This window comes from Rhinatrema bivittatum, chromosome 2 (assembly GCF_901001135.1).
Source record: "Rhinatrema bivittatum chromosome 2, aRhiBiv1.1, whole genome shotgun sequence".
Classification (NCBI taxonomy): Eukaryota; Metazoa; Chordata; class Amphibia; order Gymnophiona; family Rhinatrematidae; genus Rhinatrema; species Rhinatrema bivittatum.
The window spans coordinates 353,537,943-353,555,745 of NC_042616.1; the positions used below are offsets into that span (position 1 = coordinate 353,537,943).

A 17,803-nucleotide genomic window follows, 5' to 3' on the forward strand; every position below is an offset into this window, starting at 1 on the left:
TCAGAAAGGCCTAAAAACAGGTAAGCACGAAGTGCGTGCGGCCTATGACTGTTTCAAGACATCTTCCAGAATGGCAGCGACAGGCATTAATGCCAGAAGATGGGCTTGGCTAAAGGCATCCAACCTCAGGCCTGAGGTTCAGGAGAAATTAGCAGACCTTCCTTGCAATGGTGACAACCTTTTTGGAGACATGCTGTCGCGCAACATGCTGTCGCGCAGCTAAAGGATCATAATGAAACTCTGCGCCAACTCTCCATCATTACTGCAGAAACTCCATCTTCTGCAAGACGACCAACCAGAAAAGATACCAGAAAGACTTTTTATAGACCACGAAGGTATTATCCACCAGCACCTTGTGGTAGGACAACAAGACCATCCCAGAGAGGTCAATCCAGGCAACCGAAAGCCCCCAGACCTCAGCCTCCCCCTCAGACAGGCCCAGCATCTGGGTTTTGAAAACCTCCCAGAGAACAGCAGCCTCTCCAGGAACCCAATCCAAGATTTGCCAGTTGGAGGCCGGGTCTCATTCTTTCTACCCAATTGGACAAACATCAGAACAGATCAAGGGGTACTATCCATTATAACACAAGGTTACCATCTGAATTTTCTCACAGTGCCCAGAGATTCCCCTCCAAACTCCCTGTGGGTTCACAAAGATCTTTCCATTCTTTTAGAAACAGAATTATCCACCCTACTGAGAGCCAGGGCCGTGGAACCAGTTCCCTGACCTCAGCAGGGCAGAGGATTCTACTCCCGATATTTTCTCATTCCAAAGAAAACAGGAGGACTACGTCCCATCCTAGACCTCCGAAATCTCAACAAATTTCTACTAAAAGAAAACTTCAGGATGGTATCCTTAGGCACCATGCTTCCCCTTCTTCAAACAGGAGATTGGCTCTGTTCTCTGGATCTTCAAGACGCTTAAGCTCCTACAGGTCAACAACCTGATCTTTATGACACCTGGGGTGATAATTCTTCCTCGGATACCGATGATTTACCTTCACCACCCTCTTCTGCTGAAAGCAGAAAGCGTTCTCCTCCCGAGGACCTCTCTTTCACAAATTTTGTGAAGAAAATGTTGGAATTGGTCCCTTTTCAGCTTTAATCGGAGCAAGATGACAGGCACCAAATGATGGAATTACTCCAATTTTTGGATGCCCCAAAAGTCATCACTTCCATTCCAATTCATCAGGTTTTTCTGGACCTTCTAAAAAAGAATTGGGAAACTCCTGGATCTGTTGCTCCAGTAAATAAAAAAGCTGACTCTACTTACCTGGTACAGTCAAAACCTGGCTTTCAAAAACCACAGCTAGACCACCACTCTGTTGTGGTGGAGTCAGCACAAAAGAAAGCTAAAAGAATGAAGCCCTACTCATCCATACCTCCCACTAAGGAGAGTAAGTTCCTAGATAGTATAGGCAGAAAAGTTTACCAAGGGGCCATGCTTATTTCTAAAATAGCTTCTTATCAGCTATACATGACCCAATATAACAGGGTCATTTTCAAGCAGATACAAGAATTTTCAGATACCTTACCAGAACAATTCCAACAACAACTTCAAACCCTAGTGCTTAAAGGGTTTGAAGCCGGAAAGCATGAAATACGAACATCTTATGACATATTCGATGCTTCCACTAGACTGTCTGCTACAGCCATCTCGGCAAGGCGCTGGGCTTGGCTTAAATCTTCTGACCTTCACCCGGAGGTTCAGGACAGGCTCTCCGACCTGCCCTGTTTAGGGGATAATTTGTTTGGTGAGCAAATTCAACAAATAGTTGCTGAATTAAAGGATCATCATGAGACCCTTAAGCAGCTCTCATCGATTTCTTCTGACTTCCCTTCTAAACAACCGTTTAAGAAGGAACCTAAAAAGTCATTCTTCCGTCCACGGAAGTATTATCCCCCACACACCAAGTCCAGGTCAACGAGGCCGTATCAAAAACCTCAGCCTCGCCAACCTCGAAAGCAAAAACCCACACCAGCTCCGCAACCAGGTCCTGCGTCGGGGTTTTGACTTTCAATTAGAGAGCAGATGCCTAATCCCTCTTCCAAACATACCAGTAGGAGGTCGACTAAGCCACTTTACACAAAAATGGCATCATATCACTACAGATCATTGGGTGCTAGCGATCATTGCACAGGGTTACCATCTAAACTTTCTAACTCTTCCTGCGGACTCTCCGCCTCTACAAGCGTGGACACTTAACGACCACTCTGTTCTTCTAGAGCAGGAGGTATCTCTTCTCCTCCAGTCCAATGCTATAGAACCCGTTCCTCTTTCCCAACAAGGACTGGGGTTCTATTCCAGGTACTTTCTGATCCCAAAAAAGTCAGGAGGACTTCGACCAATCCTGGACTTGCGGGCCCTCAACAAGTACCTTCACAGAGAAAAGTTCAAGATGGTAACCCTGGGCTCGCTTCTACCTCTGCTACAAAGAGAGGACTGGCTCTGCTCTCTAGACCTCAAGGACGCTTATACCCACATTGCGATAACTCAGTCTCATCGCAAATACCTCCGATTTCTAGTAGGCCAAAACCACTATCAATACCGAGTGCTCCCATTTGGTATAGCATCCGCACCGCGAGTTTTCACCAAATGTCTCATAGTGGTTGCAGCGTTCCTCGGGAAGGAAGGCGTCCATGTATACCCCTACTTGGACGACTGGTTGATCAGGGCCCCAACCCAGCAAATCGCTCAGTCCTCCCTGACCCTGACAATTCAAACTCTAATTTCTCTAGGGTTTCTTGTCAACTACGAGAAATCCTACTTAGTCCCATCTCAAACCTTATCCTTCATTGGAGCAGACTTGGACACCTTACAGGAAAAAGCCTTCCTTCCTCATCAACGTGTCCAAACCCTTGTGTCCCTAGCTTGCCAATTGCAGTCTCAACCCACAGCAACAGCTCGCCAATTCCTCATTCTGTTCGGACACATGGCCTCTTCAGTTTATGTGACTCCAATGGCCCGTCTAGCCATGAGAGTCATGCAGTGGACTCTGAAATCACAATGGATACAAGGTCTGTCGACCATTGTTCGCATCACCCATGCACTCAGTCTGTCTCTTGCCTGGTGGACAAATCGATCCAACCTCCTCCAAGGCTTGCCCTTTCATCCACCAGATCCTCAAATAATTCTCACCACCGACGCCTCCAACGTCGGCTGGGGAGCCCATGTAAACAATTTACAAACTCAAGGATTCTGGTCTCTAGAGGAAACCAAACACCAGATAAATTTCCTGGAGCTTCAGGCAATCCGATATGCTCTCCGGGCTTTTCAAGATTGCCTATAAAATCATGTAATCTTGATTCAGACGGACAATCAGGTGGCCATGTGGTACATCAGCAAGCAGGGAGGCACAGGCTCCTTCCTTCTCTGTCAGGAAACTGCGCAGATTTAGGCAGAAGCCCTCTCCCGTTCGATGTACCTCAGGGCCACCTACTTGCCGGGGGCAGAAAATGTCTTGGCAGACCGGCTAAGCCGTGTCTTCCAACCACACGAGTGGTCACTCAATCCCTTGGTAGCGACCTCTCTTTTCCAGCAATGGGGTTATCCACACATAGACCTCTTTGTGTCCCCTCAGAACCACAAAGTGGCCAATTACTGCTCTCTCATTCGGACTCAGCACTCTCGGCCCAGGGATGCATTCTCCCTCCCGTGGTCCACTGGTCTGCTTTATGCATTCCCTCCACTTCCTCTTCTGTCGAAGACTCTTGTGAAGCTACGTCAGGACAAGGGAACCATGATCCTGATAGCACCGCACTGGCCACGCCAAGTGTGGTTTCCCATACTCCAGGATGTGGTTAGTGTAGCTGGGTTCAAAAAAGGTTTGGATAAGTTCTTGAAGGAGAAGTCCATTAACTGCTATTAATCAAGTTTACTTAGGGAATGGCCTCTGCTATTACTGGCATCAGTAGCATGGGATCTACTTAGTGTTTGGATAATTGCCAGGTTCTTGTGGCCTGGTTTGGCCTCTGTTGGAAACAGGATGCTGGGCTTGATGGACCCTTGGTCTGACCCAGCATGGCAAGTCTTATGTTCTTATGTTCTTATGTTCTCCATCCGCAGACACATTCCCCTGGGAACGGACCCGCATCTGATCACTCAAAACGACGGAAGCCTCCTCCATCCCAATCTCCAAGCATTGTCCCTGACGGCATGGATGTTGAAAGGTTAGTCCTTCAACCACTCAGCCTATCGGATTCAGTTTCTCGTGTCCTCATCGCTTCAAGAAAGCCTTCCACAAGAAAGTCTTACTCCTACAAGTGGAAAAGGTATACATCATGGTGCACTTCGCAGTCCCTTGATCCCCTTTCCTGTCCAATTCCTAAATTTTTGGACTATCTTTGGCATCTGTCGGAATCAGGTCTAAAGACCTCTTCCATTAGAATGCATGTCAGTGCGGTAGCCGCCTTCCATAAAGGTATCGGGGGTGTCCCTATTTCAGTACAACCCCTTGTAACACGCTTTCTTAAGGGCTTGCTTCATTTGAAGCCACCTTTACGTCCTCCGGCCCCATCTTGGGACCTTAACCTGGTTCTTGGTCGCCTTATGAAACCACCCTTCGAACCTCTTCACTCCTGTGACCTTAAATATCTCACATGGAAAGTGATATTTCTTCTAGCTATCACTTCAGCTCGCAGGGTTAGTGAGTTACAGGCCCTAGTTACCTATCCGCCTTACACTAAACTCCTGCAGGACCGGGCAGTACTCCGCACTCACCTTAAATTCTTACCTAAGGTAGTTTCGGAGTTTCACATTAATCAATCCATCATACTACCTATTTTCTTTCCCAGGCCCCACTCCAACTCCGGGAAACAGACTCTGCATACCCTCGACTGTAAACGTGCTCTAGCTTTCTATCTAGACCGTACAGTTGCCCTTAGGAAAAGCACTCAATTATTCGTCTCTTTCCATCCTAACAAGTTAGGGCAGCCTGTGGGTAAGCAGGCTCTTTCCTCCTGGTTGGCGGACTGCATCTCTTTCTGCTATCAGCAAGCTGGCATTCCCTTTCAAGACCGTGTTAAGGCACACTCTGTGAGGGCCATGGCGACTTCAGTAGCACACCTTCGATCGGTGCCGCTTCCTGACATCTGCAGGGCTGCTACCTGGAGTTCTCTCCATACTTTTGCAGCCCACTACTGTTTGGACAAAGCTGGAAGACAAGATTCCATCTTCGGCCAATCTGTCTTGCGTAACCTTTTTCCAACATGACGTACCAACACCCTACCGCCTACCCGGTGGGGTGCGGATGTCCTCTACCAAATTCCACCCCAGTTGTTGTGCCTCTTGCACGCCGTTGGGTACTTTTGGTGTTGTGTTGACCTATAATGTGAATGTTGCTTTTTTAAACTGTTGTGATTTTCTTTTGGAATGACGGTATATAAAATGCCTAAATAAAATAAATAAAAATACAGTTTTTCATTAACTGTTCCTCTACAGTTGGTAGGCTTAGATTCAGAGTCAGTTGAACCAGAAAATGTGACCCTTGCTGACGTTTGGAGAGTTGTCAACAAAATGGAAAAATTATTGTCCCAGTCAGTAGCTCAATTTGGAAATGTTTTGGGTGAAACTTAAAAGGATTATGGAATGAGATTGATTTTTGAAAGTCAATTGTTATGTCTTTAAATATGCAAGTCATCTTTGTACAAACTAGTGGGGCTCTCTTTATAAAGGATAGCCTCATTATATATAATAAACAGCTTGAAAATTTGAAATATGATAGTTAAAAAAATACATTTCTTAAATTTTCCAATTTCTAGGCTACTACCTGCATTTGAATTATTTAAAAATTATATTAGAGAAATATTATGTATTCCTTATGTGAATAAGGAAATTTTGATATCTAAAATACATTATGTTCCCCGTTTTAGGAGGAGGAGTGAGGGTACTGCAAGGGGATAGTCCTTCTTTGAGGTTTTTTTGTTTTTTTTAGAGGCTTCCATAGTTGATATACCTTACAGGGTCACTCTTTTGGTTTCTTTAAATTTAGAACAGAAAAAATATGGTGTTTCAAAATTATTTCTAAAAATAAGGATTTTCTTTTTTGCAGACAAAAGTTTTTCCTGATTATGCTAGAAGCACTCAATTAAGGACGAAGCAGTTTTTACAACTAAAGCCTCAAGTTGTAACCCAGGAATAGTTTTTTCCCTAAAATTTCCTTACAAGTGCCTGATTACATATCAGAAAAATAAGTTTATTTTTCAGGACCCTGCTCATTTGGAGACATTTCTGTTAGATAAGGAGGGTTCACTGGAGTTTTAGGTTCAGTTTTGTAAACTGAGAGGATCAACTGATGTTAAGGATTATATTCTCACCATAATGTGTATTTCACATTTGCCTTCTTTTTTTCATTTTCCTTTAAATGCTTCCCAAATTAAAAATTGTTACGGGACCTGGCCGGGTCCCAGTCCCTCCTCCTACCTCAGGGCTGGCCCGGCCCGCACAGATTTCTCTTCGGTTGCGTAGGCCCAATCCGCAGCCTGCCGCGGCTCTCCCTGTGTGAGGGAGAAGCTGCCAACTCGACGCTCTTGGCCCCTCCCTCTAGGCGCGCACGCGCCTGGAGACTGAAGCTTTAAAGGGGCCAGCGTGAGAAATTCAAGAGTATGCCCCGGATGACGTCAGACGCTGCAGGGTATTTAAACCCTGCAGCTTGACTAGGACGGGGCCTTGTAACGAGGTTCTCTCAGTCCCCTGAGCTACTAGTTGCTGCGTTCAAATCTTGGATCACTTCTTCAGACTTCTGGCTTCTGACCCGGCTTCGTCTCCTGACTTCGTCTTCAGCTTCTGCCCCTGGTTTTGGTTTGACTTCTGGCTTCCGACCTGTCTCTGTCCTACAACTCTGATTCCAGCTTCCGCCCCTGGCTTTGGCTTTGATCCTCTGGCATCTGACCCGGCTTCGTTCTTGGACTCAGTCTTCGGTCTCTTCTACCTCCTCAGGTATCCGGTACTCGCTGGCCCAGAGGATTCTCCTAAGTCCCAGTGGCTCGGGCTCTCGGCTCCTCCCGGGGGAGCCGCAGGCTTCTGAGGGTGAAGATCCTTCCAGCCTCCTGGGCTCAGCTGGCCTCATCGTCCAACTCTTCAGCCGCTGCCCGGATACTTGGTCGCATAGGGTCTCGCCTAAGTCCAAGAGGTCCGGGTTCCTACGGGCTCCTCCCGGGGGAGCCGCAGACTTCCGGTGGTGAAGTCTTCTCCGGAGTATCTTCAGCGCCGCCTCCCGGCTGAGACGCTTCCTGTGGGGTCCCACAGTATTCCATCTACAGTCTCAGCCGGCCCAGAGGTCCACGATCGTAAGAAAAATAGGAACTGGACTTATTGGAACATTGTGATTAATTATTTTGTATGTTTATTGCTCATTTTTTTCTGTAATTCTAATATGTTTGCCTGTTAATGTTATTGGTATATGATGTTACATTTATTTTTTTCTGTAACTCTAATATGTTTGTCTGTTAATGTTATTGATATATGATGTTAAATTTAATAAAATATATTTTAAAAAGATATATGTAGTAGGGATGTGAATCGGGCTTCGGACGATTGAAAATATCGTCGATATTTTCAAAATCGTCAGAAATCGGGGGCTCCCCCGAAACGATAGGAAAAGCCCACGATATTTTTAAAGATGGCACCGGCCATCCAGTGTTCCCTCCATGTGACAGGGGCCGGCCAATGGCACGGATACCCTGTCACATGGTAAGGGCAAAGGCCATCGGCGCCATTTTGATTAATGGCAGCCGACAGCCCGAGAGCGGGAGATCGCTCCCGGGACCCCCACTGGACCACCAGGTACCTGTAAAATGTTTTTGGGGGGGTCGGGAGGGTGGGGGAAGCAAAGGGTTTAGTTTTAAAGTGTCGGGGTGGGTTTTTTGTTTATCGGCTCGGGCGCAGCCGATAAACAAAACCGCAATCGGCCAGATGAAAAAAACCCCATATGTGAATCGGAACCGGAATCCGAACCGATTCCGGTTCCGATTCACATCTCTAATTCGTAGGTCGTACTAAACACACAGGGGTAGATTTTCAAAGGGTTACGCGCGTAATATACACGCGTAACCCTTTAAAAACCCTCCTGCGCGCGCCAAGATTATTTTGCATAGGCTCGGCGGCACCCGCTTGCGCGCGCCAACCCCGGATTTTATAACATGCGCGCTGCTGGGTAGTTGGGTAGCTCGCACAGATATACCCCACGCGCGCTTCTTAAAAAATCTACCCCGCAGTGTGACTCCGTCTGATAGAACATCGCAGTTGCCATAACACCCAGAAGCTACAGATACTGATGGTGCAGTACAATGTACAGTATGATTAGACACTCACCGAATTGAAATGGACAGTATTGGAACAAGTCCACTGGTCTCCACAAGGAGATGATATAGACCAGCTGTTAAATAAAAGAGAACAATAGTGGATTTTTCATCTAAATAGTATATCTTCACATGGTCTAAATGATCAGATTGAATGGCATACCTTGTAAACCAATTTTTTTTCCAGTTTTGGCATTTTATATTGGTTGTTGTATTTCTCAAAGATTGAAGACCAGCTTCCTGTCAAAACACCATTAAAATATGGCATTTGCCACGTTCTCGGGTTGCTTGTAAATGAAGAAGACAGCATCAGCGCTATAATTTCTAGCGTGGTTTAAGTTACAGCAGCCGTTTGTGTCAGTCAGTATGAACTTGTGGTCAGTTACTGAATTTTAATGTGTCCTCTTTATAACATCATATATGGACATTATGTATCACCACACAGTTGCTGTGCATTGGTGAGATCAATCAGTTACACAGCAAGACAGTTTTATTACAATATGCAGGATATGTTCTAGGAGCCACCCATTTTATTTTCTATTTTCTGAGTTACTGTATTAATCTACAGTTTGGTGCTTGAATACAGACAAGAATACTTGAGAACTGAATGTATCACATAGCTGTGATATTATACTAGCTTTTAGACATGAGCAACCAAAAAATTGCCATATTTTTAATTTTTTCTTCTAAGTAAATGGAGGACATTTAAATAATTGCCAGTGAACAAACTTGTACTTTTGGATGGGTTGCAGCATTTTCAGATAGTCATTCATTAATGAGTTATCCATGATGCAAAAATATTTATTTCAAAGCACGGTATCACTATTGGGAAAATGTTATGGAGTTACAGCTCTGAGGATTCATCATACTATTACATCAATGCTCTTTTGGAACTTTGATCAATGTTTATCCAGCCTAATTGCCTCCAGATAAGTTAACATTTTATTTGCTTATGTAAAATTTATATAAAATGAAAACAGATTGACCTGAACACATCTCAGAAGTATATCTATTTTAGCAGTCAGCGGTTCACATATATGATGGTCACTATTGTTATTTAGACATTCATTTTTTGAATTGGATTCAATTCTGTCATATGTTTAAACCTTCTTGAGTGGGCACATTATTGTGATTGATAGTTTTTCACTCTGACCTTCTACCTTACAAATTTCTATTTACAGTCTGCCATGATCTGTACGATTAAGATTTGGAGAGCTGGCCTAAAATACGAAGCATATGAGATTTTAAATTATTATGTGGAGTACTTGTTTCATTCCACCAAATCTTCTCACTGAATACCACTAAGTGAAGGCCAATTAATACCATAGTAGTATTCTCCTGGGAACTTGTATAAATTAATACCTATGATTCAATAAAAATAATATGAGAAAAAAAACAAGAAGCCCTGTTGTGTAAAACGTGTGAATGCAATGAGGTAGCTTTTAAAAGCCTTGCGCGTGCAAAACTGGCCACATACGCGTATAAGTGGGCTGCAAAGGAGCTACGCAAATTTTAAATAGCCAGGAAGGGTGCGCCTACAATGATGTATGCGTGCCTAGAAAAAGTAGGTGGAAAAGGGATAGATCATGAGTGTTTCAAAGGTGGAGCTAGCACTGACATGTGTAACCCCTAATTTTCCTTAGCCAATGTGTACATGTTATGCATGCCACTTTCCTACAGCTCCTTGGCGGGTGTAATAAGAGATAGTAAGAGAAAGAGACTCTCTTTATAAGGCTCAGCCTGACACTCGATATATGGATCATTGTAAGAGGCACTTTGATTCGGGGTGAGTTTTCGGGAGGTGGGTTGGGGTTAGGGAGGGTGGTGTTACAGACACATTCAGAGGTATCGATTGTAAAATTGACATCATTAAAGAATTTTAGACCTTATAAGTGATGAAAATTCTAACAAGAGGAGTTGGTTTGTACAGTGCAGTCTCTGCTAGCTGCATTGTATAAATCAATTCCTTTTCATCACTTATAAGGTCTAAAATTATTTAATGATGTCAATTTTACAATCGATACCTCTGAATATGTGTGTAACACCACCCTCCCTAACCCCAACCCACCTCCCGAAAACTCACCCCGAATCAAAGTGCCCCTTACAATGGTCCATATATCGAGTGTCAGGCTGAGCCTTATAAAGAGTCTCCCTCTCCCCAAGCATGCAAAAAATATGGCTACAGACATATGCACATGAAGAGTATTTTATAACCTATGCGTATAGTTTATAAAATAGCGTGTATCTTTGAGTGTGGCAAGATACTTGCATTTATGGGCGCAGACATGGTCCTTTTAAAATCTACCTGAATATGTTTAGCTGATAAGAACCCTTGACCAAGGAGATAAAAATGAGTGCATGCCCTTTTATTCCAAGAAAATGTAAAAAATGCAAAAAATAAAATATCTTTGGACAAAGAAATAAAGGTAATGTAGGAATACACCCAACAGAAAAGAGAATAGTGCAACACAAATATAGCCCATACAAATAAAGAATGGATTTATTGAAGAATTTATTTAAAAGTGGGTACATAGATTGACTTTAATAAAAGCTGCATATCTATTATTCTAAAAGAGGTGTAAAAATGTAACATAGTAAAACAGAAGAAATGAGACCTAGAAATAAACCCAAAAGACAAGAAATAGAACCACGAAACAGGTACATGGTAATCTGAAGACTTTAGTTAGTAAGGCTGCCTTAAGATTTTATCAAAACAATTTAATAGAACTTATGTTTTATCTTTGAATTTTTTGGAAACAGGATGCTGCTCCTACTGAATCTTTATTAAACTGGCAAGATTATGAAGGACGAACACCGCTGCATTTTGCTGTTGCTGATGGGAATGAATCAGTAGTTGATGTCCTGACTTCTTATGAAGGTTGCAACATAACATCTTATGACAACTTATTTCGAACTCCTCTACATTGGGCAGCTTTACTAGGTAATTAGGCTTTGATGTTTTTGGAAAGCAGAATATTTGTGGATGAGTTTCGCCAGGCCAGTGATATCACTGAATGAAATTGCTTCATGTTTAAAACATCAGCAGTTGTGGAAAAGAGTTCATAAAGATCACATCTTATCATAACTATCTAATTTCATATCATATTTTATATTATCAGTGTAAATGACTTTCCTTCACAGTAAATTATTTGTTTGTTTCATACTTTTAGCATTATTATTATTTTCTCATTGGACAAGCATCAGCATAGAGCATATTGGCACCTCAGTTGAATCAGTATGGTATATACTGGTAGCAGCCAATGCATAGCCAGTTTCCTCAGCTCCAAGAAGCCAGCAACCATTGATGATGGAAAGTAGAACCTTTGTGTGGAAAAAATCCCCATTACTGCCCATGGTTTGACCTGATTCCAGCTAATGGAGCTCATTGGCCAACCAGCACAAAGTGAATAAGCAATAAGTGTATCCCAGGCCCAAGTGCCAACTCCACCATGTTCATCCTTATTGCTGCCAACTAGTATGGCTCCTCTTTGTTCTTGGAAAAAATAGTGAGCACATTGGCCATTAACATCAGGAAGAAGGAAGCTCTAAAGGCAGATATTTTTGGGATGTTGCAGTTCATTCAGCCCCTTTCGCAATCCACATCAGTCTCAGTCCATGGTCTTTTAAAAGACCTCCGATGAGGATGTCCATGGATCCTGAGAATTGTGGAGTATGGCTGATGCTTACAATTTTTGCACTCTTCTCCAGACTATTGGATGTCAGCTTCCATTTGAACCCCAGCATATCTGCTCAATTACAGCTGGAAATAACATTGCATCTTCTTCAGAAGGCCCATAGATCATGTCTTTCCTTGGCAGTGTGGTATGGGGTTCTACTTCTGGTACTTCTGAATTCCCAAGAAGTCAGATGAGCTAGGCCCATCCTGGATCTATGGTACTTGAACAAGTTTCTGATCGGGAGAGGTTCAAAATTAATTCACTCCAGACATTTCTGCAATTCATTCAGCCAAAGGACTGGCTATGCTCTCTAGACCTAAAGAATACATATGCTCACATCTCTATTCACCTGTCCTTTGGACTTTCCTCATGTTTTTGGTGAAGGATGTACACTATCAGTTCAAGGTGCTTCTGTTTGACATCTCAGCCACCCCAAACGTGTTCCCAAAGTGCCTGGAAGTTGTAGTGGCACAATTTCAGAAACATGGATTCTTTTTTCCTGTTTGTTGACAATTGGTTAGTGACAGGGTTCTCCCCAAAAGGCATCCTGGAATCCCTCTGCAAGATGATTCAACTTCTTCAGGCCCTAAGGTTAATAATCAATTTCCCAAAATCCAACCTGGTCCCGTCCCAGAGGATTCAATTCATAGGAACCTGGATCAGTTCACTTCAGGAGAAGGCCTTCATGCTAGTTGAGATGACCAGAACTTTAATGTGCCTCACAAGGTCCATCCTGCAGTGGTCTATGTGGTTCCACTGGCTTTTCTTCACATGTGGGGCCTTCAATAGGTCCTACAGGAGCAATAGGAATAATTGTTTTATCTCCTGATATTTGTGACTCCCAAGGTGTGAGCATCTTGTACAGTGGTGGATGAATCAGGAAGTTCTAGCCCCAAGACTTCCATTGCATGTTCAAGTACATCAAATGGTGCAGGACCTGTTAGTTATTTAGTATGCACTGAAATTTTCTCCCACCTAGTTTTCGACAAGAGAATATTGATCTAGATGGACAATCAGGTGGTCGTGTTTTATATAAACTAACAAGGAGGCATGGATTCATATGCCATCGGTGAAGAAGCCTATGGATCTGACCATGTCTTGTCATCACAGCTTTTACCGCCAGACATATTATCTTTTGGGCATACAGAAAATGATGGTGGAATGGCTCAGAAGAATCTTGTAGCCTCATGAGTGATCCTAGATCAAAGGGTCACAGATAACCTATTCTTCTGTTAGGACTGTCAGTGATTGACCTGTTTGCATCTGAGAGCAATTGGAAAGTCAGTTGGTTCTGTTTCATGAGACTGAGCAACTGCAAGTTCACTGCTAATGCTGTCATGCTAGACTAGAGTGTTGGATTACTTTATGCATACCCTCCAATCCTGCGCATCACCAAAACAGTCCGTAAAATTCTACAAGACAGGGCAGTTATTGTCATAGTTCAGGCTTGGCTTCATCAGGTGTGGTATCCTTACCTCCTCCATCTATCATTTCAGCCTCTGATCCAAATACAAGTCTCCCCAATTCTCATTACCCAGGAGGATGGGTGACTGCCACCTAATTCTTCCATCCTTAGTCCTAATGGCATGGCAGTTGAGTACAAAGTAGTATCCTCCTTGCTCCTTTCCAGGGGTTTGGAGAACATTATGATCTCAGCTAGAAAGCCTTCCACGAGGATATCTTACAGCTTCAAGTGGAAGAGATTCTCTGCATCCTTTGAATCCAGTCTTCTGGACCTCTTTATTTATTTGATTTATATTCTGCTTTTTGGCACTTCAAAGAGGATTACATTCAGATACTGTAGGTATTTCCTTATCACTAGAAGTGATATAAGAGATCTTTTACAATACCTCTTCTTCCTATCCTCTCATCAAGCTTCAGTACCTCTCCTGTCAAAGAGCATTTCACTGCCATTGTGGCTTATCATCAGTGGATGGACTGAGCTCCTATCTCTCTACACCCTTTAGTGTCAAAGTTAATGAGGAGACTGTGACATACAAGACTCCAGTCAGTAAACCTCTGATGCTGTGGGACCTTAATGTGGTCTTAGCCCAGCTCATGAAACCACCATTTGAATCTCTCAAATCAGTGGTCCTGCAGTCTCTCACCTAGAAGGTGTTCCTTGTGGCTCTCGCTTCAGCAAGAAGAGTGAGTGAATTACAGGCTCTGTTTTTTGTATTCACCATACCTTCAGTTTGTTCACATAGTTTATTCTATGCGTATTAACCAAACAATTGTGCTGCATATGTTTCCAAAATTACATGCATGCAAAGGAGAATGAATTCTTCACTCTTTAGATTGTAAAAGAATTCTAGCAAAATACTTGAAGAGGACAAAACCTCACCATCAAGTCTCTCAACTATTCATATCCTTTGATTTCCAACAGATTGGGAAGGGCAGTTGCCAAAGAACTCTTTCTAATTGGCTAGTGGACAGTATAGCACACTGATCATAGCTTACAAATCACAGACCCTGTTAAAGCTCATTGGGTGTGAGCCATAACTACATCAGTGGCTCATTTGAAAAACACTTCTGTTGAAGATATCTGGAAAGCTGCTACTTGGTCATCTGTTCACACCTTCATGTTCCATTACTGTCTGTACATTATGTCCTGAAGAGACAGTACCTTTGGACAAGCAGTTTGCGCAGCCTGTACATCCAATGGTTGACTCTCCACTGAGTGGGGTTTGGGTTGTCTATCAATTACTTACTGTGCACGACAACCTTCAGCTTGGGATTCTCCACTGTAATGGCTTATTGCATCCTAATTGTTGTTATAGAAAGCAAAATTGTTTATCTGTATTCAGGATTCTCTGTAGACAGAAGAATAAATCAGCCATGTATGTACTTCCTGCCCACCTCCCTTGAGAGTCAACCACTCAGCTTAAACTTCAGCTCCGGAAGAGAACTGAGGGGCTCATGAAGCATTGGCTTCATACATAAACTCCTACGCATGCTCAGAAACACTTTTTTGACCTGTGAGACCTAAGCCCATTTCTGTACCATCGGATGACATCACCCCACTGGTGATGAATAATTTATTCTGCTGTCTACAAAGAACCCCCAGTTTTTAAAACTTTTTGTTTATCAGTTTTCAAGTAACATCCAAGAAACCTTGTTGAGAACAGTGCAAGATAAAATAATGTACAGAAGAAAAAAAAAAAAAGTAGACCTTGCACTCCATTAGTCCACAATATAGAGGAGGCATCAAGTGCAGATTTTAGAAGTAAAAAGGTCAGATATACTGATACAGGATTAAGCTAACAATAGCTAAAATCATCCTTGCCTATTTAAGATGCAGCAGATGAAGTCCCTGGGCAGAGTGAGTCAAATGAACTCATCAAGGTACTTCTTTCATTAATAGTAAATTGAGACAGATCAAAGAAAGCATACTTTACTCCACTGAACTTCATCATGCGCTTGCATGGGAAATTCAGCCAAAACAAAGCTCCTAACTATAAAACAGCTGCTCTCATCAAATAGAAATTTTTTCCTCCTAGAATGAGTCACTTTCGCTGTCAGGATACATTTGTGCATTTATATTAAGTAAAGGCCATTTTAAATTACAAAAAAAGAGCTAAGAAATAATCTCCGTCTGAGTGTGTTACCAAAGTTATTATAAGTGTAGATGTATTAATTTCTTCTTCATTAAATTTCTCCAAAAACAATATTAAATTCAATGCATCCAATGAAATTTGATTAGCTCGAACACCCGGGAATTTTGCTACTGTGGACAAAGCTTTTTTCTGGAATTTGAATCACTTATTAATATATTTTAAAGCTGATACAGATAGGAATGGACATGATTTATCACACCCACCAATTAGTATTTATTATGAAAATATGTTACCATAACTTGATGGCACCTGTTTAGTTGATATAATTTAATACATTTAGCAACATTAATTTATGTGCCTTATTGTAAACCATTGTGACGGTAACTAGATTAACGACGGTATAGAAAAGATTTAAAATAAATAAATAAATAAATAAGATATTTCCTAAACATCTCCAAAGGAGAAACAAACTATTTCTTTGGAAAAGACACGTATTTTCAAATAACTCAATCCTGTTATGTAAGAACAAATGGCCTTTAGATAAGGAACCTATGATGTCCTGCTTAAATTATTTTAGATTCCACAACAACAACTTGCTGGGTAACAGTAGAAATTTCTTTTTGACATTTTATTTTATTTACTTAATAATTTTTATATACCGACTTTTCATGCAAGCATATCAAATTGGTTTACAGTAGTTAGCAATTAATCATTTAAAATTATTTGCATTTCCAAAGAAGTAAATACATTATTTCATAAAGGGTAGATTTTATATAAACTTACGCGCGAGCGTACTTTTGTTCGCGCACCAGGCGGAACAAAAGTACGCCAGATTTTATAAAGATACGCACGTAGCCGCGCGTATCTTATAAAATCCGGGGTCGGCGCGCACAAAGGGGGGTGCACATTTGTGCACCTTGCGCGCGCCAAGCCCTACGAGCGCTTGCCCATTCCCTCCGAGGCCACTCCGAATCGGAGCGGCCTCGGAGGAACTTTCTACTCCACTCCCCCGCACCTTCCCCTCCCTTCCCCTACCTAACCCTCCCGCCGGCCCATCTAAACCCCCCACCGTTGTCGGCAGAGTTACGCCTGCCCGAAGCAGGCGTAACTCTGCACTCGCCAGCAGGCTGCTGGCGCGCCATCACCCGACCCAGAGGCTGGTCCGGAGACCTTGACCACGCCCCCGGGCCCTCGTCACGCCCCTGACATGCCTCCCGCCCTAACCCTGCCCCGAAATTCACGCCGCCCACCCCGACACGCCCCCCCCCTTGCGAAGTCCTGGGACTTACGCACGTTCCGGGGCTTGCGTGTGCCGCCGAGCCTAAGCAAAATAGGCTTGGCGCGCTCAGGGGGCTTTTAAAAGGGTTACGTGCATAACTTATGTGCGTAACCCTTTTAAAATCCGGCCCAATATAATTAACATAGCAAACTAAATAGTATTCTATAACTTAGACGAAAACTCTTACTGATGCACCTTCAAACTGCCCCACTTCCAAGGAGAAATTAGTGATTTCCTCCCAATAACTTCCAATGTAATAGTTTGTGATTTTAAGAAAAAGATTACCCTGGTGTTGTTTCCACTCGTTGCTGCTCCTGAGTTATAAGAGGAGAAACCATTCTCAGAGGCAGAGAAGAATCCCCTTGGCATTCCTCTTGTCCTCATACACCATGGGCACTCACTGGGTCCCAGATTTGCTGCCTCAAGCCGTACAGTGATGTCTTCTTCCAATCCTGAAAAAAAACAGCAGCCCCCTTCTCCTCCATCTCTCATAGTTCTGGCCAAATAGGGGCTTCAGAAAAATGATACCTCCAAGTCTGGGAGACCTGGCAGGATCTCACTGCTGCAAAGCCTCCAATGATGCCACTCTGGAGTCCTCCATAGGACTGCATAGACAACTCCCTCAATCTACCTTAACGGAACAGGCTCAGGTAACCCCGCCTGATCCTCCTCTAAACTGGAGAGTGCCCCAAGGGATTATGGGAGGAGGGAGGAACCCAGCCCTGGAGCATAAAACTTGAGGGCATAGACAGCTTAGTGAAGCTCCTGGAAGGAGAGCAAAAGTTCCCATACTCCCGGACCTCCCGGTGGGTGAACTATATAAGGACTATTTAGACTTGAGTGTGTTTCTTTCTTGAACTGGGAACTCTTTAGTTTTTAAATGAATTTTAAAGTGCACTATTATCTAAAGTGAAGGCTGGATGCCATTTTGTGTTGAACATCACTTCTCACTGTAAATAAAAGTCACTAATACACAGCCAGATGCTTCCTGG

The 17,803-nt window shown here is 43.1% G+C and overlaps 1 protein-coding gene across 9 annotated transcripts in view; it reads left to right on the plus strand.

Moving 5' to 3' along the window:
- Window positions 1–17,803, plus strand: part of INVS (inversin) — a 1,037,426-nt gene that overhangs the window by 398,939 nt on the left and 620,684 nt on the right. For all 9 annotated transcript variants that reach the window (XM_029589897.1, XM_029589895.1, XM_029589896.1 and 6 more), the window contains one exon: window positions 11,059–11,239. In XM_029589897.1, the coding sequence (XP_029445757.1) occupies window positions 11,059–11,239 (181 nt within the window). The remainder of the gene's footprint in view (window positions 1–11,058; window positions 11,240–17,803) is intronic.